General features: G+C 39.6%; 1 protein-coding gene and 1 pseudogene across 1 annotated transcript in view; one reads left to right on the top strand and one right to left on the bottom strand.

The window, feature by feature from the left end:
* The window catches only part of LOC138010423 (peroxidasin homolog), a 55,688-nt gene extending 39,412 nt beyond the window's left edge, over nt 1-16,276 (top strand). The window contains exons 2-7 of the mRNA XM_068857379.1: nt 7,828-8,100; nt 9,941-10,213; nt 11,194-11,466; nt 13,058-13,330; nt 15,006-15,140; nt 16,139-16,276. Of these exons, the coding sequence (XP_068713480.1) occupies nt 8,025-8,100; nt 9,941-10,213; nt 11,194-11,466; nt 13,058-13,330; nt 15,006-15,140; nt 16,139-16,152 (1,044 nt within the window). The 5' untranslated portion in view covers nt 7,828-8,024 and the 3' untranslated portion in view covers nt 16,153-16,276. The remainder of the gene's footprint in view (nt 1-7,827; nt 8,101-9,940; nt 10,214-11,193; nt 11,467-13,057; nt 13,331-15,005; nt 15,141-16,138) is intronic.
* On the bottom strand, nt 4,580-7,348 carry LOC138009903 (uncharacterized; annotated as a pseudogene).
* Nucleotides 16,277-18,355: the final 2,079 nt, after the last annotated feature.

Genomic DNA, 18,355 nt, shown 5'->3' with positions numbered 1-18,355 from the left:
AAGTGCTAGCGCTAACGATCTTCATAAAACCTCAAATTTTGCTATTTCACGTTGTTGTTTTGCAGACGACGGCAATGAGATGGACAAAAGTGAAAAAAGCACGTACAGGGCATGCAAACCTATTGTTTATACCCACAAAATATGTGACGTTTTCGTTGCCGTCGCTGTTGTCGATGCTTAAGCTCCCTACAATTGCTATCGCTTAAGAAGAGGCGTCGGGTATTTCATCGAGGATCAAGAACCATGCCTAATTTTTAATTAAATTTCCTAGTAAATAAAAACCCTGTTCAATGGCGAAAAAATTAATTATAGCTAGTGGATATATGACTCGTACTAACTCTAATTGGGACATTGTGTGAAAATCGGTGATGTTGTTTCGTCACCGGTTTTCCCGCACGGTGGAATCGCCCAGGGTACAAGGTTGGCCCCTCTTTTCTTTGCTATTCTGGTAAATAGGCTGGTGAGAGATTGGCCTAATAGAGTGAAATATGTGGATGACACTACTATCTATGAAGTTATCCCTAGGTGCTCATTAAGCTAAGTATCTGCCAATCATAGCAAAAGAGATTTATAGTTATGCCTCCCAGCGCGGAATGCGGCTCAACCCCACCAAGTGTCGGGAGCTCGTTGTCAACCTTTTGCAGTACCAGCCATCTTCCCTCAGCCCGCTGCAGTTATCAGGTACCACCATACAAAGAGTGTCAACCTATAAGATTCTTGAGGTGCATATAAGTGAAGACCTTACATGGAATATGCATATTGATTATGTATGTAATAAGCGCCTGTATGCCATCAAAATCCTGAAAAAAGTCAGGTGTCTCAGCCGAAGATTTAGTGGAAATCTGCTGTTCACTTATTCGGTCGGTGTTAGAGTATGCCGCACCAGTTTGGTCGGACCTTCCAGATTATCTTGCCTCCGTAGTAGAATCAATTCAGAAAAAGGCTTCAAAGATTATTCTGCCTACGTATGACTACGCTGAGGCCATGAATGTCACTGGTCTTCAGTGTTTTTCTGCCCGTAGGCAGCAGGACTGCATAAAATTTGTTGATTAGGCTAAGAATAAGATCCCTTAAAATAATATAATCAGTAACAGAGCAGAGGTCGTGCGCCACGGTTACAATCTTAGGTCAGGGATTACAAAGACACTGAAAAGCACTCCCTGAGAGCCAGATATCTGAAAAGATAGTCAGACAAATGTACTCAGAGATAAATGTGAGCATATGGCTTTTCTGAAAGTTCTGGTCATTTCACTTGAAAAACGGTTGCTATTTTACTCAATATGGGAAGTCGCTTTTAATGTTGGATATTTCCTCTGCAAGTCATATTCGTGTCTCAATATATATGGATATGTTAGCCGGAAACTTAAGAATTCGAAAGCCTTATATAAGTTTTCGTACTACTTGGTTGTCTAGAAGTTCTGGTTTAAAAGTACAGTCATCGGAATAGCATGCATGGGGAGGAGCTACGAGAAAGGACGTGTAATTTTCTCACTCCTGTTTCTTTTTCCCATGCACCAGTTTATTAATTTTTGGCTATTCACTAAGAATTTTACAATTCTAAACTCTTTAATACTGATTGCCGCAATGGCCGACTGAAGAGGTGCCTCGCTGAGAATGAGACCCAGTCTGAGATCTGCACAAGAAACCGCGAGCTGTTGATGATGCAGTACTTACCACTATTCTGACGGAATTTTCAGCGTTTCTTAATCAACTGATTACAGAAACAAGCTGAAGGGTGTCATTACTGAGGCCATGGTTAATTTAACAATCTAAAAATATGAAAAACAAGAAGAAACTTAATTAAGGGTAAAAGCTTATATCTAAATGAGTACTTTACTTGGTGTAATCAGCAATTCCTAAAGCCCGTGTGACAGGCCTATTAGAATCAGGGATATGTTTATATGTTTTTGCTGCTGATGCTGATAGTTACCTGTAAGTGAAGTGAGCACGAATCCGCCCTGTTTAGAATTCCACTGGAAGGTGATTTGCAATGTTTTGCTTTTTGCCTAGCTGATGACCTTTCATAATTGTTTCATAATTTTGCAATTTTATTTGTTACTTCATCTAATTTTGTTTAAAATTAGTTTTTTTTAAAATTCACGTTTCCCTTTGTTAACCTATTGCTTTCAAGTTTCATCCCTTTTGAGCAGCAGCCTGCCAATATATATTATATATTAATGTTTCCTGATAATATTAATTCACGATGCATAAAATAAACAGAGGATTTTAATGAATATTCGAAAAGTCGATCACATGGCCACCATGATGGTGTAGAAGAACAGCTTTCAAAGTTCATAGCGAGATACAATAAGTACAACATCCGGTCGTTAGACTTCCGGTTAATAATATAAACATTACATCTCCTTCCTCCTAGTAAAAAATCCAAAACATATCAAACAATGATAATTATAAGGTTGCAGCAATACAAAATCAAAGAAACTTGATGATTGTCCACTAGACCTAAATTCTCACTGCGAGTCAAAAGTCAAACAGAAACAAGTGTGTAGTTCATAAGAAAAGGCATTTAAACTTGAAACAGGTGATGCCATCAAGGTTAATAGCTGTAGGTAGAATTCCAGACTATAAGTCAAGAATTTGTTTCGGATTTCGTTTTCGGGTGGATCTGCGCAAAGGTGGTTGACTGTCGGGATGGGAGGCACGAGTTTGATTCTCTGGAACAGTAACAGGATTGCTTAAAATTGGCAGGTCAGCTTGGTTATGATGAGTGTCCAAGATTTTCGGGGGAGCCAGATTAGGAGCATTGAAACGTGTAGCTGTAGGTGTCATTTTCTGTAAGCACTCTTTGTCAGCTGGAAAGCCAAGATCATTGGTTTACTCACAACTGTTAAGGGATTGGGATCATAAACGGTTCCTCCTTTTGATACAGAGGATGGCCTCTTTACCAGCGCAGATAGTGCAGTATTTTACGTAGGTCTTGTTGTCAGCATGAAGCTTGATCTTAGATTTCTGTGGGGAATCACGTTCGTGGATGATCTCAGACACAGGATCTATATAGTTGGCTTGTGGAATTTTGTTGCGAACAGGGCGTTTGAACAGCAACACAGCAGGAGCAACACCAGTGGGTGATTGGGGCATGGTGCGGTAATTACGCAAAATGGCTTGCAGCTCCTTTCTCCAATTCCTCCCTACTGCTTTAGCAGCCCTGATGCATTTCTTTAGCGTTTTTACAAATCTCTCCACCTCTCCATTGGCCCTTAGCCAGAGCGGAGTGACCGATCGATAAGGCTTCATGATCAATTTGAGGATATCTTGCTTGTGTGGGAGTGAGTGGACAACTGGCATAGTGCAGCAGTGTCACTTCTTTGGGCGACTCATCTTCTTGGGTCAGAACAGCTCCTAAACCAACTGGGCTACCATCAACGAAGATGGAAGTGGGTTTCTTGGGGTCGAAGTATCCAAGGGCTGTCTTGACTGATAATTCTTCTCTTAGGCGTTCAAATGATGACTGCTTCTCTCGGGTCCACTGCCAACACACTTCATCACAGTTCAGCTACCGAAGAGGCCTGGTAATAATTGTAAAGTCCTTGATAAATCTTGAGCAGAATGCAGCAGAGCTAAGGAGGCTTCGTATTTCTGATACGTTTGTTGGCGGGGCAACGCTTTGAAGAGCATCTACGACATGCCCTTTTCAGAGAACACATGGCCGAAGAAAACCATGGTAGGAACTCGGAACTGACACTTAGGTAAGTTGAAGACTTGCTTTAAATGTTGGTCGTGGGTGTCACTGTTTATGCCACCGACGTAGATGTCATCACTGATTCTCTTAACACAGGGAATACCGCGGATCGAGTCACTCATTTTCCTCTGGAAGACTTCTGCAGCGCATGACAGACCAAGGTTAAGAAGCTTGTAATGGAGTAACCCAACATGGGCGGAGAATGTTGTCAGTGGTCTTGCGTCATAGTGGAATGGAATTTGATGGTACCTTTGACTTAGATCAATATTGCTAAACACTTTGCAGCCATTTAAGTCATAAATGACATTATCAATGGTTGGAATGATGTGCCGTTCCCTGATGATAGCTTTATTTAGGCAACGCATGTCGACACAAATTCTGTTTTCGTTTGGCTTCTGGGGCTTGAGTACAACAACAATCGGCGAAACCCAAGAGGTTGGGCCCTCAGAACGTTCCATGATGGAATCATTCTCAAGCTGCCTCAGTTTCTCTTCCACTTGTTTCCGGACATCAAATGGGATGCGACGATTGTGTCACTGGCTTGATATATTTGCCAACATGTATGCGTACTGGCTCACCTTTGTATTAGCCCATTCCATTAGTTAGACTAGGAAAGACGTCCTTGAGGAAATTTGGGGCACCAGGTAGTAGATTAACAGGAGGTTGTTCAACCGAGCTTACAGCTTTTATAAGATTTTATTTCTGTGATATCATCCAGCTAAGTATAGAACCTGACGAGCCCTCTGCAACATAGAATGTTTCTTCTGATCAACAATGATCACTAGGCAACTTTGGCTCGGAGTTTGCAACACAGATTGAGCAGTTCCGCAGACATGCTTGGATACACTTCGACATTCGTATTCATTAATTGAGGTTTTGGTTTCAAGCTATCAAAGTCCCTTTTACTCGGATGTTCACCGTTGCTCCAGAATCTCTCATTATGCGGACGGACGTGTCCATAATCCTGACTTGAAAGATAGGTTTGGCAGTCTGAGGTTCCTGCTTGTCGATATGACAAGTATACTCGTCACTGTTATCGTCATCACCACCTGCTAAGGTTGGAGTTTCACCACCAGAAGTCCTTCAATGTCCACAGGTCTGGCACCGTGGTTACCTTTCAATGCCTTTCTTGGACGGGAGGATTTTGAACGATTGTTGGGTTTCAAGTGAAGCTATGATCTTCGCAGTTATGAGAGCAATTTTTGCAATTGCGTAGAGAAGCCTGAAAATTCAGGACTTCCACGGGGTTTGAGCCCGTGACCTCGCGATTCCGCTGCGACGCTCTAACCAACTGAGCTATGAAGCTACTGACGTTGGGAGCTGGTCATTTGTGGGTTTTAATGGTCCCGTGAGGAATGAATCAATGATGTAATGGTATATGAAATGAATCATATATGAACTGCGGATATGAAATCAAGGGGTCTGTCATGTCTGCGGATATGAAATCGCGAGGTCACGGGTTCAAACCCCGTTGAAGTCCTGAATTTTCAGGCTTCTCTACGCAATTGCAAAAATTGTTCTCATAACTGCGAAGATCATAGCTTCACTTGATTTCATATCCGCAGTTCATATATGATTCATTTCATATGCCATTACATAATTGATTGTTGGGTTTACTACGACAAACTTTAGAGATATTATTCATTTTGCCACAGTTTACACATTGTTTACCTTGTGCAGGACAATTACCCTGATGTGGATACTTTCCACCACACAAACCACAAATGTTATGACATGACAACCAGGCTCTCCTTCTGCCGATGATCACTTGTTCTCTTTCCACCGAAACCAGCTGCATGTTACTGACTGTTGTTTCTCCATCTCGCTGGTTTGTTCGTCAGCGGTTTCCGTGGCACAAGCGGCCTTGAGCAGGTTTTCGAGGTTGAGATCCTGTTCGATGGTATTACGCCTGAGACGAACCGAAGAAATGCCTTGAATTATTTGCTGCTTTATCTCCAACTCGGAATTGATGATTTCACATTTGCGTGCCAGTAGCTGAAGACTTGTGTAGAACCCTGTAATCTTTTCCCGGACTTTTGGGTTTGCTGACGAAAGGGGTAGACGTGGTGATCAACACACCTCTGAGGTTCAAAGTAATTGGTAACCGCTTTGACTGCAATTTAGTACACATCATTTCCTTCGGTCGATTCCGGGACAGTAAGAGTTTCGAAGATATCGCAGGTTTTTTCTCCGACATAATGTAGCAGCATTGCCTTCTTTTGTGGCGCTCTGGTTATTCAAACGTTTTACGCACTTCTCAAAACGGGTAGGCGTTGTGTTCCTCGGTTAGAGCCCAAAATTCAGGAAAGGCAGGTAGGTTGATTCCCGTAGCAATAGTGTAAGTAGACGTCGCTAAAGACCTCGAAGATGTTGTGGTAGATAAAGAATCCGGCCAAAGTCATTGAATGCACAGTCGATTGGTAAGTATTTCTTGGTCGGTTCATCACTTTCAACGCAAAGATTTTCCTCTGCAATTATAGCTATCCCCCTTTTGTGATGTTTCTTGATAATATTAATTCACGATGTATGAGACAAACAAACGATGTAACGAATACTCGAAACGTCGATCATAAGTTCATAGAGAGATACAATAACTACAACATCCGGTTGTTAGACTTCCTGTTAATAATATAAACATTAGAGCTAAGAAATTTATAGGACACCTATAGCTCTATTTAAATGGTTGCATGTTTGTTATGTCTAGTCCAGTAACGAATCAAAATGCGGGTTACGTTCCGTTACCAGAAATGTTAGACCATTTCATTTCCCCTATCAGTTATCTGTTGACCAAATTAATACGATGGAAGCTCAGATGTACTTTAAGGTTTTAGGTTCAATATATCTGTAATGGAACTCCCAAGTGTCAGAAGCTTGTTCGAAGGCCAATAGGTTGATTGATTTTTTTTGTTTTTGTTTTTGTTTTGTTTTTCCCGGAGGTCAGCTTTTAACATCCATGAAGAGCAAGTCCGCAGGCTACTTTACACGTGACTAGTTCGCAGAAATCTCGCATACTGATCACAAGTGTGGGCCCCTCAGGCTGTCAATCTTATCCTTAACGTTAAAAGAATCTAGCGGCCCACAAATAAATTCATTTTGTCTTTGCCGTATCGATCCGAAGGTAATTACAAGCAAAGGCTTTTGAAAGCTGGGCTAATACCTGTATGTTAATTAGTAGCATGAATATCTAGATCTGGTGTAAGTCTTCAAGTCTTTAGTCTATCGGACCCTTTCATTTCAGTACTGATTCCCACTAGACCTAGGCGTACTGATTCTTCTAAAGGTACTGTGCTGAATACGGTGGGAGCCAATTCTGTCGTTTGTCATTTCATTGTTTTAAGCTGCTTTTTGTAACTATTGCTACTATTATCAACATTTTTATTTACTTAATTTTATTTATTACTTTCTTTTTGGAACTCGTAGTAGAGCTTGCTCAGTGGTGTTCCAGGCTTCCTGGCGAAGTTTGTAAACGGATAACTAACTAACTAACTAAATAAATAAATAATGTTTGCTTTTGCGTTCCCGTTGTTGTTGTGGCTGTCTTAATATTTATTGTCTGAACTAACGTTTTAAAAGCACGGAGAGCATTCGATTTAACAAGTCGAAAAGTGGCTCAGCGTTGTCCGTACTCTTATCGACAACGATATTCGTCATCATAGAGGTCAAAATGTTGTGGGCCTTCCCTGGGGGTGGTACAGAGTAGCCAATGCCAAATGTTGATGTAACTCTACACTGCGAGTACATTCCATGGGCCTAAGAGTCCCAATAAGTACTAAACACTGTGATGACGAATATCGTTGTCGATACCAGTACAGACAACGATGAACCACTTTCTCACAATATTATTGTTTTATTTCCCAAAATGAGCGTTCCCGATTGGCCATTACATTGCGTGGCAAATTGACGCGTGCATGCATGACACGAGCAGCGTTGTCTAGACTCTTATCGACAACGGCAAACTAGCCAATCACATTGCGAGATTACAAGCAATTGTGGTAAAAATCAGTTTTGTAAGGTTTTGTTAGCAGTTGATATCACGTCGTCCATAAGAAGCTTTGGGATCGTATGTAGCGAAGTAAGCAGATCATTTAGAAGATTTTGCTAATTTCCCCATATATTGTCATTTCAATCAGTTGCTCCTGTAGTTTCCGTGTCCCCACAAAACCAGACTGTTGTTGAAGGGCAAACAACCAACATTAGTTGCAAGGCGAGTGGTGTACCCCGTCCATGGTTATCGTGGAAATTTAAAAATGGGGAGCTTCCTACGAATGCTGTCATTAAAAGGACTTCAAACCAGTTACTTCTTCAGTTACCAAAGACCGGAAAGAGTATGGAGGGATGGTACCAGTGTATAGCCAAAAACATGGCTGGTGAAGAAAAGTCCAGTTCTACTCTTCATGTATTAGGTTGGTTTTTCTTTATGAGTTTTGTATACAATTTAGATCACGTTTTGCGTTTCTTTGAGAGAAAAAGGGTTTGAATTAAATAGCTCAAAAGGCAGTCAGGTGGATTTCTTGCTACTCGTTCAAAGGAATGCAGACGAGTGCAGACGAGTGCAGACGTTTTGACACTCCTGCCTAATGCCTTCTTCAGGAGTAATCTAAACCTGTTACGTGACTCATTTTATACGCTCGCTAGTTAGCGCCGTTTCTTATTAATGTAAATACGTGTCATGTGCGCTCTGTATACTAGTCCTTGTAATGACTGCCAACATGAGTATACCGGACAAACCAAACATCAGTTTGGCATGCGTTTAAAGTGTCCCTAACCTCTTTTTTTCCTATTTATTTTCAAAACGAATTTGTAATTTGGTGAAGATTAAAAAAAAGAATTACGTAAATCCATCGACTCCTCGCAAATCTCATAAGGTTTTAAGCTGTGATGTTCTGGTTCACGGCCGTGTGAAAGGAGGTCTGAAACCTAATGTATTGGTGGCGTCAGTTGAGAAATCCAATCGCTGCGCTTTTGAAAAGCTAGTGCGATCAACTGGAGTGCATCTGAAGTTTCTTGGCTTAATAAAATCTTTGAAATTGACCTTCAATTACTCAAATGATTAAAAATAAGCCAAAAAATATCTTCAAGCAAATTTTACAGATTTGGATAATTCCAATGTGGTATTTGTTCCCTGCCATCAAAGAAGACGATGGTGATTTCCAAATGACGCCGGTGTCGACGAGGAAAAGCGAAAAAAGTCTGGAATGCCGATGAGCCGATGGGTGATGAAGACTGGTTAAAAGGTATATGAGAAACGACCAAAAGAAAATAAAAGCTTCGAGGACACAAATCGCTTCCCCAGCTGATGTCACACACCAGACTTAGACCCAATCACCTGAAAGCTCGGCGGTGAACCAAACTAGCACCTATTTTCAGAATTTCCAAAATTTACATGTAACCATAGTATTTTTACCAACGTATCAGGAACAAAAGAATATGTTCACGGCTAACAAAAAAACAAAACAAAAACAAAACAAAAAAAAAAAAAGGAAAAAAAGGATGGGTTTAGGTGCACGTTAAAGGAACACGAAAGAGCAGTATTCCTTTGCCAGAACGAAAAATCAGCTTTGCGTCGTAATACACTTGCCATACCAAGCATGAAATTGGGTGAAATGCATGCGTCGAACGTTATCACTTCCAACCGGGGGTACCATCAGCGCCTTTTAGTGGAAGCATGGCACATCTCTACAACCAACGCTCGTTAACGTTCGAACGGCGATCATGGCAGTCTTTACCTAACACCCATTTAAATCTCAATAATAACAAATGACGCTAAATATAAAGCATATGAAACTAGTTATTTCACAGCTTAAGATCACCCCTGACGAAGACACTAGGCAGGAGTGTCGAAACGTTGGGTCTAGAATCGTAACTTTTAAAGTTGAATTTTAAGCTTGAGCAGCGTGAAAGTATGTTAGATTTACCTTCCAAATGATTAGTTATATTCGCCGAGAAAGCAGTCTTTTCCCTTTACAACAATATATTTTTTCTACTTTTCATACACAACCTTCAGTCTCTCTGCTGCATACGCAACACTTTGATTACCCTCTGATTTTGCAAAAAAATTGGACCAGCGATCAAAAATTAAGTTCTTGATCTCATTAAAAATCTGCAATTTTAAATTACCCGAACTATCTTTGCATTGTCGCCCAAATTTTGCTTCTTAACACTGATTATACTATTTAATCAATAGTCTTGGAATGTGTGAAGACACTTAGTTTATCTCACAGAATCTCGCCATTCAAATTGCAGAATATCTCACTGTTACGATATCTTCAAACCAACGTTCCGTAATCCTGGAAGGTGATAAACTGACTTTGACTTGCCGTGTCAATGAAGCCACATCACAAATCAAGTGGAAAAAGAATAACGTTTCTACAATTCAAAGGGCCAACATTACAGAAGTCGGTAACAGCAGCATACTTGTTATTGAAAGAGTGGAAGTTTTTGACAGCGGTGAATACTCATGCGAAGCATTGACCAAGGCAGGCTCTGTGTCCTCTTCTGTTGATATCAAAATAAGAGGTAAAATTATTTTGGATGTAGAATTGTGAACCAATTTATAATAAACCATTATAAATTAATGTTAATTTGACAACCATGACCTCTGGGAGGGTTATGCATTTAGCCTTAGGCTTTCCGCTCCGTTACACAGCAACCCTGTCTTATATAATCTACTGAACTATTTAAAAAGGAAAATGTAGCATTATAATCATGTCATTCCAGTTCTGTCTTCATTGCAAAAACTCAAAAGATAAAAAGCATTTTCACTCAAATTCAATCCCTTCCCTCCCTTTTTTTATACCTGGTGCCTCAATAACATGATCCAGGACATGCCATGGGGATTAGCTAGTTGTACATTATCTGCAGAATTGTTACAGTTAATGACTTACATGTATTTTAACATGGACTCGTGCAATGTTTCCATGTCAGTGGCACTCTTTTCTAAGATGAAGGGTTGAATCCCTTTTAGGGCATTGTCAGATATATAATGATCTAGTCAAAAATTGTGAAATAAAATACGGCTGAGGATGAAGTGTTCCCATGAGGGTCACCCATTGCCCCATAACTCACTGTGCTAGGGTTGTGCGCCTTCTGATCGCGCACGGTTACCATAGAAACCAGAGAGCGCAACCCTAGATAAGATAAGGACCTCTCATGTGAGGGATTAGCATTGTGGGCTTGGGGATTGTAACCTCGCATTGCCAACTTGTTGCAATGACCTTGGGAATTGTAAACCCTTGTACAGGATCGCGACCTCTCTTTGCTGGACAACTTAGTTAACCTGCCTTTTCATGACTTGCTAATGGAGTGCTTCATCTCCTACCCAGTTACCCCACTGTTCTCTGTTCCACGCTTTGTTATGGTTTGGGGAAAATTAATAGTTGTTTAATAGTGGTTGCAATTTTTGAAATTTGCAATAGTCAGTATAAGGTCAAATAAAATCTGTTATATAAATTTTGCTCTTATAAAGTAATTTCCTCATATATTCTCATTTTCATCAGTCGCTCCTATAGTTTCCGTGTTCCCACAAAACCAGACTGTTGTTGAAGGGGAAACAACCAACATTAGCTGCAAGGCGAGTGGTGTACCACATCCAAACGTATCGTGGAAATCTGCAAGTAAGGAGCTTCCTACAAATGCAGTCATTAAAAAGACTTCAAACCAGTCACTTCTTCAGTTACCAAAAACTGCAAAGAGTATGGAGGGATGGTACCAGTGTATAGCTAAAAACGACGCTGGTGAAGATTATTACAGTTCTACTCTTTATGTATTAGGTTTGTTTTTTTTCTTGTGAGGTTTGTATACAATTTCTTTTTTTGAAAACAAAAGGCTTTGAACTTCAAATAGATCTACTCTCAAATGAGATATATTACTGTTGCAAAGGCAGCAGGGTGGATTTCCCGCTACTCCTGCTTAAAAGGAATGCAGCTTATAGAAGTTTCCGATTTAAGAGCCGACGTTTTGAAATTCCTGCCTAGTGCCTACTTCAGGGGTGATCTAAAGCTGCACGTGACTCCCTTTATGCGCTCACTATTTAGCGCCATTTCTTATTAATGAGGTGTAAATAGGTTAAATGTACGCTGTGTATACTAGTCCTTGCAATGACTACGAACATGAGTATGTCGGACAAACCAAACATCAGTTTGGCACGCGTTGGAAGTGTCCCATTTTTTTTCTATTTATTTTCCAAAAGAATTCGTAATTTGGTGAAGATAAAAAAGAAAAAAAAGAGAGAACTAAGTAAATCCATGGAATCGTCGCAAGTTTGTGAAAGTTTGGAGCTGTGATGTTCTGGTTCACGGTCGTGTGAAAGGAGGTCTGAGACTTAATGTATTAGTGGCATCAGCTGGGAAATCCATTTTTGGCGCTTTTGAGACGCACGTGCAATCTACTAGAGTTCATCTGAAGTTTCTGGGCTTAATAAAATCTCTTAAATTGACCATCAGGCATAGAAATGATTTAAAATCAGAAAAAGATATCATCAAGCAAATTTTACAGATTCGGATAATTCCATTGAGTCCTAGAACTCTGGTATTTGTTCTCTGACATCAGAGCAAAAAGCGAAAAAAGTCTGGAATGCCGATGAGGCGATGGCTTATGAAGACTGGTTAAAAGGCATATGGAAGCAACTAAAAGAATGTAAAACCCTCGAGCCAATGTTGGAGGAAACTCGCAGTAACACGCCTATCGGGTATGTTTCTGTAGTGTTTTAATGCGTGCTATTAATGTTAAATGATGTAATCTCCTATGTAACCATGTGATCTGATTTTGTATATAAATTTTAACCAACTCTGTATTTAGAAGCATTGCAATAAAGCGTTTAATGAGATTACGATTCTCTTTGTTTCTGTATATTAGAATAAGAACCCGTAAGAACTCGAGAATTCCTGTGCATAAATGGCTTCCCCAGCTGGTGTCACACAAATAACGCTAATTAGTGAGCGTAGGAAAGGAGTGGTATAACAGCTTTAGATTACCCCTGAAGAAGACACTAAGCAGGAGTATCGAAACGTCAGGTCTTGAATCATAACATTTTTAGTTGCATTTATTTAAAGCTGGAGCAGCGTGAAACTATGTTAGACTTACTTTCCCAGCGATTGGTTAGGTTTTCCGAGAAAGAAGTACTTTCGTTTTACAATAGAAAAAAAATTTTGCTTTACTTTTGATCCACAGCTTTCAGTCTCTTTACTGCAGTAAAATTTGACCAGCTTTCAATAAAGAGATTCCTCAAATTTAAATTACCGGAACTATCTTTGCATTGTCTTCCAAATTTTCATTTCTTAACACTGATTTCATTTTTTTAAGCAACGGTCTGGGATTTTGTGAGGATATTTATCTCACCGAATCGCGCAATTTTAATCTCAGAATACCCCACTGCTAAGATATTTCCAAACCCATACCCTACAATGATGGAAGGTGATAAACTTACATTGACTTGCCAAGTCAATGAGGCCACATCGCTAATCAAGTGGAAAAAGAATAATGTTTCTAAGATTCAAAGGGCCAACATTACTGACAACGGTGACACCAGCATTCTCGTTATTGAACCAGTTGAAGTTTTTGACAGCGGTGAATACTCATGCGAAGCACTGAATAAGGCAGGCTCTGCGGACTCCTCTGTTCATACCAAAATAAGAGGTAATATTATTTTGAATGCAGAATTGTGTAGTTGTTTAACAGTAGTTGGAATGTGTTACATTTTGCAATAGGCAACATTTTAAAAAAATGCGTTATATACATTTTGCTCTTATAAAGTTCACATAAAAACACTCTGATCCGTGTTTGCTAAAACATGGAACGACCTAAAACCACCTACAAGCAGCTCAAAAATAATAATAATAATGAATACAAGCACCTATGCCACCACCTCAAAAACACCTACAGCCACTCACAAAGAATCGAATACCATCTTAAACAAGCCATAATTGTCTAAAATAAGCGAGACGACAATATGTAGTTTCCATTTCCAATGTCACGTGGCATAAAGGTAAGCAATTTTCCGAATTTGTTAAAAACCAACGGGATGAGAATGGCGTTTTACCCAGCATTCCATCCCGTTAACCGAGCTTAAATCGTGAGAAAGGACCTGGAAACTGAACGATCCTCCCAAATTTCCCGAATTCCAGAAAATGACTTTTTCTCCGGGACTTCGGGAAATTCGTGAGTATATTTCCGTTTCCAGGCCCTTTCTCAGGTTTTTAATTCCATCAACACATGCAGGGCGATCTAGAGAGAGAAGACACGTCATCAACGTGCTAAGGGATAACAACTACCCTCTCCGTTTTATCTGGAGTTGCAAGTCCTACCACAACTCTCTCCGTTGCAATTCAATATTAATTACCAACGACACTTCAAGCGCAAGCGCGCCGTCAACGGCAAATTTTGTTGTCATTCCGTATGTCAGAGGCGCTTTTGAGAGTTTGGCGAGTATTACGAAACATCGGCGTTAAAGTGGGTTAGAGACATTTCAATGTCTTACGCACGTGTTTCCCGAGACCAAAAGACAAACCTGCGGCTGCGTTGATTGCAACTTTGTGTACTATGGACAGAGAGACAAGGCCTTGGAAACAAGATTAAAAGATTGAACATAGGAGGACGGTTCGGGTTGGAGACAACAATTCCAAAGTTGCGCAACACGCGAACCAATTTGTCCATAGTATAGACTTCGGTCACGCGATTATTGTAGGCAAGGCTCGTAATTTTCACGAGAGACTTTCTCTAGGCCTGGTATTCGCAGAGAGACAGTAGTGCAGGAAACAAACTTATTGACATCCCGGATGTTTACAAATCCCTCGCATAATCACGCGCAGCGGTCGTTCGTTATGTTTTTGCTGGCGTAGCACGTGCAAAATTGTGAACCGTTTGAAACCCCGTCACTCAGTTGGCTTTTTTTTTTCGTTTTATTGATAAAGGCCGAAGTTGTTTGGTCTAAACGTCTTTGAAGTTTTATTAACGTTGTTTTTAACGTTAACAAGAGTCAGTGTCAAGCACAATTTTTTATACTCTGAAGTCCATCTCTGAATGCAATTTTAGCATTTACAAGTAAGATTATTCGTTAATTTGGTCGCAAAGTTTAAAATATTTTAATATATTTCTAATCTTTTTTGAGTAGAATGGTTCAATTTCACTAACCCCGTTAGGATCCGCGTTGGGACGATTAAAATAAAGATGAGCATGACTGAGATGTTGTTTTTCTTTGGCATGCATAAGCTCTCGAGCTTATGATACCATATAGCAATATATGCAAAATTGTCTGGTTCTTTTAAGCTCTAATACACGAAGAAGAGTACTAAGTCTACCACTCCATATTCAGCCCTGATAGGAAGACATCATCCTCTAGAACGTGCAGCTATCAGAACTCTAGAGTGGTACTACATCGTCGGCCCTTTGTTTGCAGTGGTGTTAGCAGCATTAATCGTTTGGTACCTTTGCAAACGACGACTGACAGGTACACACCTATAATCTTAAGTTAAATTGTCTTACATATTTCTATGTAGGTATTTGTGATCCCTTAGAGTAGCATAGGTGATGTAGTACATTTCAAGGGTTATTCTCTGTGTTTTAAGTAATAGTAGTAGTAGTAGTAGTAGTAGTAGTAGTAGTAGTAGTAGTAGTAGTAGTAGTAGTAGTAGTAGTAGTAGCAGTAGTAGCAGTAGTAGTAGTAGTAGTAGTAGTAGTAGTAGTAGTAGTAGTAGTAGTAGTAGTAGTAGTAGTTTAATGACACTTCTGGCAGTTAAAAACTACTAAACAGTGCAATTTACAAAATTAAAGGTCATCGCTAATTATAACTCCTAAAAGCTTATACCTTGTTACTCGCTCTACTTGGTTTCTAACACTGATACGTCGTATTGCGGTGATCAAATTCTTCATAAACTTTACGTACATTTCTTTAAACTTTTTAGGATTTAGTTTCATTTTCTGTTCCATACAATAATCATGGATTTCTCTGACAACTACATCTAGCGTACTAATGTGGTTTCTGGAATAATCTCGAATGCAGTAGTGTCATCGACATACTTAGTAGTACTTAGTAGTAGTAGTGGTGGTGGTGGTGGTAGTAGTAGTAGTAATGGTAGTGTTAGTGGTAGTGTTAGTGTTAGTGGTATTGGTATTGGTAGTGGTCGTGGTAGTGGTAGTGGTAGTGGTAGTGGTAGTGGTAGTGGTAGTGGTAGTGGTAGTAGTAGGGATAGGGTAGGGGTAGGGGTAGGGGTAGTGGTAGTGGTAGTAGTAGTAGTAGGGATAGGGTAGGGGTAATGGTAGTGGTAGTAGGATTTAACGCGAATTAAAAGAATACACATGACAATTATTAGCCCTCCTCTTCAGCATAAAGTAATGTTTACTTGGTCTAATAATGTTATTCTTTAGAGAACGTGGTCTATTCTTCCGCAACAACTATATATTTCCTTATTTTTTCTTCACATAATGTTTCCGCCCTTGTATGAGCAGCGACAGCGAGGTAAGTCAATTATAATATTTTGGTCAATCCATTTGTAATACATTTTTAAAGAAATAGACACCTTTGTTCAGTTATTCTTGTTTGATATACTACTTGGCATTTGTTCAAGGAAGTGAACGTTAACGGTCATACTAGAATCTCCACTGACCTCGAAAATTGACCGTTAAAGATTCGTCCAGTGCGACAAATATTACTGAATGAAACTTAAAAACAAGAAAAAATTAATGCTTCAAAAATTAGGTTGAAGACAAGCATTTACTCATTCCACAAAATTAAATAGATTCTCTTCTACCAATGTCGTGTACCGCTCCTTCTATTGCCTCTGTTTGTGTAGAAGGACGATTTTACAACCAATTAGATTTTCTTTTTTTTTCGTTTTCTACGTTGTAAGCAATTTATCCTATGAGATAATATATTTCTTTATTTTTATCACTTTTTATACACAACTTATTTTTAACCCAGTACTCCACAATACAACCCTACTTTGCAATATACTAAACTGCACTTTAACGCACTACACGTTAGAGAGCTTAAGCGCGAGGCGTTTTTTTTCTTAACACGGATGTTGACTGGAAGTGATTTTCCAAAAAAATTGACGTCACACGTCACAGATATCAAGTCGCAAACGTCAAAGCTGGTTATTTCCTGTTCGTGGTGAAATGCGAAACGCGGAAAAGTAAGTTCATTTGATGTGCAATAACTCGATTAATTTATTGATTTTTATTATTTTCCTGCGCATACACTGGATAATCAACTTTCAATTTCCTTTTATTTACCAAAGAAATTTGCCTTAATTCAGTTCTCCACTCATGATGATGAAAAGAGCACTGCGAACACTGGTACTCAAAGCCTTCAAAACAAAAAAAAATAGTAAGTACTAGTCCTTTTAAAAGATCTTTGTTTTCCTTGAGAAGTCGTTCTTTGTATGTGCTTGTGTTTTTTTTTTCTCTGTGGTCTTAAATTTCAATGCACTAGCAACATGTGGCAATGCTAAGGCAACGATTTCAGAGAGACCATGTTGAAACTTTTAAAGTTCAATGACCATCAAGTTTAATTTCTTTCTCTGTAACCCTTCTTTGTTCAATAAGCGTTCTTTACAGAACAGTGGCAATGGATTGGGCGAATCAGCAAACAATGGAAGATCCTAAGCGAGAGAGGTGAACCTTGCCCTTACCAGGACAATTTTTACAAATGCTGCTTTATAGACACCCTGAAAAATTCAGGTGGCTCCAACGGGACTCGAACGCATGACCTCTACGATGCCGGTGCAATGCTCTACCAAGTGAGCAATGAATCCACACAGTTGGGTGCAGGTCAATTTTCTGCGCGCTCATTTGTTTCCTTGAAGGACTAGATGAATGTAATGAATTGAATGTATATTTGAAGTGTCGATTATAGTAGACGAATGAGAGAATTGAATTGTCCATCTAAGTGCGCGGATCATTTCAAATATACATACAATTCATTTCATTCCCTGATATATCATGTTTTTCAAATCTGAGGATAGTATAATTTTCTGAAAATGAAGCGAAGCATAATAGACAGAAATAATTATTTTGCCGGCACGGACAAGATTTTTAATGTTTGTACTCCAGACTGTTCCACGATGCGAATGGATTACACTCAGAAAACACACTCACGTTTTCAGTCCGCCATATTAGCTTTTATTCACTACCCAAAATACACTACAGGCACGGGTTACACAGGCGACCCACAGAACAATCACTAAATCTCTCCCCAATGTGAAACTGAAACAAGGAGTATAATAAAACAAGAGGCTACAAGTAGCCTATACTCGGGACTGCAAAAGTACAGTGGTATATGGTTAATTTAGCACTAAATAAAAGAAAAGAGAGAAGTTTGTCCTTCTCACATCGGCCTTACATTGCGATTCTCATGATGTTCGACTGTGTATGTAGTTAATACCCGGACCCAGATTATCTTCATTACAGGTGTTAACAATGGCCAAAATGGACCAATGGCACATTGTTTTTTACTGATCAATGGGTATTCTTGCTCAGTGTTTGAGAAAGGAAACGCTAACTGAACGGTTTAAGATGAAACGAAATGACTCATGGAAACATCTTTTGCAGAAAAAAATGAAAGAGAAACGAAGGTGAGATGTGAAAACATCTTTCCAAGAGACCAAACTTTCGTGCACTCTTGCTCTTGCTCTTGCTTTAACTTTTAAAGGCATATCTTTTGTC

Source organism: Montipora foliosa, chromosome 7 (assembly GCF_036669935.1).
Source record: "Montipora foliosa isolate CH-2021 chromosome 7, ASM3666993v2, whole genome shotgun sequence".
Taxonomy (NCBI): domain Eukaryota; kingdom Metazoa; phylum Cnidaria; class Anthozoa; order Scleractinia; family Acroporidae; genus Montipora; species Montipora foliosa.
Note: the sequence above shows the minus strand (reverse complement) of the source record. Positions and strands in the feature narration are given on the sequence as shown.